At 40.9% G+C, this 4534-nt stretch overlaps 1 protein-coding gene across 1 annotated transcript; it reads right to left on the bottom strand.

Annotated features, from left to right (window-relative positions):
- Positions 1-3695: 3695 nt before the first annotated feature.
- Positions 3696-4187, bottom strand: KRTAP11-1 (keratin associated protein 11-1). Its single transcript, XM_068545748.1, has one exon. It carries the CDS (start codon positions 4185-4187, stop codon positions 3696-3698), a length of 492 nt encoding a protein of 163 aa, XP_068401849.1.
- Between the last annotated feature and the right edge of the window lie 347 nt (positions 4188-4534).

A 4534-nucleotide genomic window follows, 5' to 3' on the forward strand; every position in this document is an offset into this window, starting at 1 on the left:
ATGTGGAGCAACTGGAATGATCATACATTGCTTGTAAGGAAGTAAAATTGGCACACTCACTTTGGAGAACTGGTGGTATCAACTAAGCTGATCATAAACACACCCTATGACCCAGCAATGATTAAATGATTAAATGATTAAAACTTAAATGATTAAAACTTTTTAAAAATTTTTATTGGAGTATAGTTGATTCACAATGTTGTGTTACTTTCTGCTATACAGCAAAGTGAATCAGTTATACATATACATATATCCCTCTTTTTTAGATTCTTCTCCCATATAGGTCATTACAGAGTATTGAGCAGAGTTTCCTGTGCTATACAGTAGGTCCTTATTAGTTACCTATTTTACACATAGTAGTGTGTATATGTCAATCCCAATCTCCCAATCTATCCCTCCCCCCTTTCCCCCCTGGTAACCATAAGATTGTTTTCTACATCTGTAACTCTATTTCTGTTTTGTAAATAAGTTCATTTGTACCATTTTTAAAGTCAAATATTCCAGAGGTTATATATGAATTTTCAGCTTTTACTGTAGTTGTATTATTTTAAGAAGCATCATATAAGAGAAAAGGGTAGAAAAATTTACCTTTTTAGAGAATTTATGGATATAGTACTTTGGTAAGCACTTACAAGCATTTGTAGGGAAAAGGCAAAGCACATGGAATCCCTAAGTGGAAGATACAGAGGAAAATATAAAAGATCTAGAGATGTTGCTCTACATAACTAAGCTATGAACTCCATGAGGAGCAGAAGTCACAACCATATAACCAGTACCCAGCAAAGAAGCTGGAACGTTAGAGGTACCCTAACATTTGTGGAAGGAAGGGAGGCAGGAAGGGAGGAAAGAAAGGAGGGAGCAATTTGGTTTTGAGTTGAATGTGATAATGTCCCAGGGACAATGGCCAAGGAACTTCTTTATGTCTAAAATTTAATTCTGAGTTGTTTTCATCACAAAAGTATAAGTATCATCTATGCCCCCAGACTTTCAGTAAAGTCTGTTCGATACACAAATGTCTGTGTAAGTAGATTTTGTGGAAATCAAGGAAAGGAAACAGTGCTATGGTGTCTGAATCATTACAGTCTGAACAGAAACAGAGTATTGACTAGGAAGAAGATCAATAAAATGAACTAATTCTTCTAAAGTAAAAGTTCAGAGCCAGAGAAGATTAGGAAATAAAACAGTAAGTCACCATCCTCCAACCTCTCCACTCTTGGATTCCTCAGCGATGCTAGGAGTAGCCAGGATTCCCACCAAAGAAGAAGAGATGGTGAAAGCCAATTTCACTTCAATATCAAATGACAGGATGCCTCAGTGATACCTGGGATGCACACTTATTGTCTCAGTTTATTCCTGAAACAGAGGCATATGATGGTATCATTATCTTTGTTTTATAGATGAGCTAAGGTTTAGGGAGCTTAACAAGCCTGCAGCCAAGGGGCAGAAACCAGGATTTGAACCAAAGTCCCTCGAACTGCTTCCCCACAGCTACAGACTATTACATACAAGACATATTTCTGGGTCCTAGACCAAGAAGAGAAAGAAATCATCACTGCTCTATCTTTTAAAAGACTGTCCTCAAAGACAAACTTTGCAATTTTACAATTTATTATGAAATAAAGCAAAGAATGGAGAGAACTTTCTAAGTTCAAGTACAAATAGAATAGCTCTAATAGCAAAATAGATGATTCCCCAAACAGAAATAAAAGCAAGGAAATAGCTAGGCAGGATAGCTACAATATCCTTGGATGTTCACACCATCACAATAAATAGCCCAAGCAAAAGTTCACTCATCTCAGTCTATAAAATCTATGTTATTAAATATTGCTACTACATGAATCTTAAAGATGATTAGCTGTCTAAAGAAAAAGGAAAAAAAAAAGGCATCTCTGTTCTAGTAATTTTTATTGAAAACTGGGAAGCTGAAGAAAAAAACATGAACAAAAGAATTATTAATAATGTGTAAACCTCTGAAAAACTTCATATTTCCCAAATCATATGTGAAGTGACTGAAATAAACAATGTGAGAGTTCAGTAAATGACAGCTTTAAATGGGCCATCTAGGGTTCTCCTAGTGATCTCCATTATAGAGTAAACCAGAGCATTTCTGAAAGCCAGGGTGTTATTTCTAAAAAGAAGAGTCATGAAACCAATGTATAGTAAAAGCTATGACTTGCTTTAATGAGATAGTACAGTGAGCCATACATACTAACATTTCTTTGATTAGAGGGAACATTTCTTCTAAGAGTAGAGTCAGTGATAGGAAGAAAGGAAAATTTTCCCTCCAGAAATTGTCCATACGTTTTGCCTCTCTGAAAAACTGTTAGTGAAATAAGAAAACCATTTTGTGCTGACAAAAGAAGTGGATGGTCAGATTCTCCATAAGGCACTAAAGCACCTCTGTTATGAGAAAAGGCACCCATTGCTCCTGGCAGGCACACCTCATGTGCCTCCATTTTCTGTAAAAAAAAAAAAATTTTCTCTACTGTTTCTCCTTGAGCAACTCTGAAAAGGAAATATAGAGATGTGTTTCTGGACGTAACAGAGAATGAGGACAAAAGGAAACCAACTGGCGGTCAGTTCTCACTTCCTAAAAAAGGCAGAAGGAGTTAGCGTGTTGACCACCAGTGCAGATGGCTTGTTTTATCTGCATGTGGGCTCCAATGGAAAGCAAGCACAAAATAAGGCTCTAAGTATTAAAATAAACCAACATGTGTTTGAAATTTGTTTTTAAGTCTTCCCTGCCCAGATTAACTAAAACACAGAACTTTAGGTTACTCCGAACATGTTTGGGGATCTACCAATACACAGCAGCAAGTGAGGGAACTAGAAAGCTACAGCCACCTTTTTCATGCCATAAATCTCAGGACCTAGAAACTGATGTCTTCATCCTTCCTCCTTCTCCCTGCCTCCCATCTAATCATGGAGGGATCCTTTGCAAAGTTTTCCACTGTGGTCCTCTGATGAAGTAAGACTCTGAACCTCTAACTGACACCATTGTACCCTTCGCTGTACAATTCCCCAAACTACTTGGTTTCTCAGGTAAGATTTCTTTGTCCTGCATGGAAATTATTCTGCAAGCCCATAAAAAATTGGGGGAAATATAGAGGACCAGTCACTCTACTTGAGTACATGTCCAAAGACTCTCTAACCGAGTGAAATATAAGGTAATCCCTTGCTTGCCATTAAACACAGTGACTGAACCCATACTCCATTCTCAGAAAAGAAAATCAGACCCTAATCAGCAAAGGATGATTCACAGACAGCAAAAATTCTTGCAAATAAAGAACTCTACTGAGACGTATATTTGTAATGCCAAGTAATTAAGGTTTATTGAGAAATACAGAGCGAAACAAGTTCCCTTTTTCCGAGGCACAAAAACAAGCCAGAAGACAAAGCAGCTAGGTCAAAACATGCCAAAACCATTAGAGACTGGGGCATGGGTGGTAAATTTCTGGAAACATCCAGAGGTATATGTGCCACCAGTGATCAAACACTTAAAACAAGATTGGTGCTGGCCAGAAAAACGTTAGATTGCCAACGTCAGCTTATTCAAGCCTGGCAGCCAGCAGTCAGGCAGTTAGAACAGGGGTCAGCAATGAAGAGTTATTCAGGAACAGGCAGCTTGTTGGAAGATCCTGGAAACACAGCTGGCAGGTCATGGAGTCTTGATTCGCTCACGGGCCCCTGCACACTCAGCAAATTCTTCGCCAGCTGGACACGCAGGACTGCTTGTACATCCTGGAGACCCCGCAGGATGGTTGGCAGATGGTGGAGACTCCTCCCACCGGCTGGCAGACAGTGGAGACACTTTTCACTGGTTGGCACACAGTAGAGATGCCGCCCAGGGGCTGACAGCCACTGGAGACAAAAGTGAGCGGCCGGCTGCAGGGAGTTGAGCAGGGATTGGAGACACAAGTGGTTTGCCGAGAGCAGGTCATCCGGACAGGGCTGGAGACATAAGGAGTTGGCTGGTAGCAGGTTGGCTGGCAAGCAATGGGCTCGCAGCAGGTCTTCTGACAGTGGTCCAGGAGCCAGGAGCCAGTTTGGACGGAGCTGGGCAAATAGATGCCACTCAGGCAGTCAGCATCCGGGGTAGAAACTGTGGCAACTGGGGCCACTGGCGCAGTGTATTGTCCTCCAATCATCCTGGAAGAGAGTTTCCTTGTGGAGCAGTTGTAGGACATGGTGCCAGATGGAGAGATGTGAGTAACTTGCTGAAGCTGGCTCCTGAACTGTGAATGCCACTTCAGGCTCCGAGCTTTTATATATCCTTGCTGGTGAGTGGGGCTCCCACCCTGGTCTTCCTGGCTTCCTTGGCTCACACTGGCTTGCGTTAGAACATCTTGTGACTCTCCAGGTTAATTGTCTCTTGAGAAGCCTTCATCCTCATAAAGAAAGTTTAGTAGTTTGGTAACTAAATCATAGGCTTCTGGACTGTACTTAGTCCCAGGATTAAGGTTGGTTGACAGTTTCAGAGCTATTGGTCATCCCAGCCCACACTTCATCCCTCATTCATTTTGCTTGGATACAA

The sequence above is a fragment of the Eschrichtius robustus genome, chromosome 6 (assembly GCF_028021215.1).
Source record: "Eschrichtius robustus isolate mEscRob2 chromosome 6, mEscRob2.pri, whole genome shotgun sequence".
NCBI lineage: Eukaryota > Metazoa > Chordata > Mammalia > Artiodactyla > Eschrichtiidae > Eschrichtius > Eschrichtius robustus.

Coding starts and splice junctions, on each gene's coding strand:
- KRTAP11-1 (XM_068545748.1), bottom strand. CDS start 4,187: ATGTCCTACAACTGCTCCACAAGGAAACTCTCTTCCAGGATGATTGGA.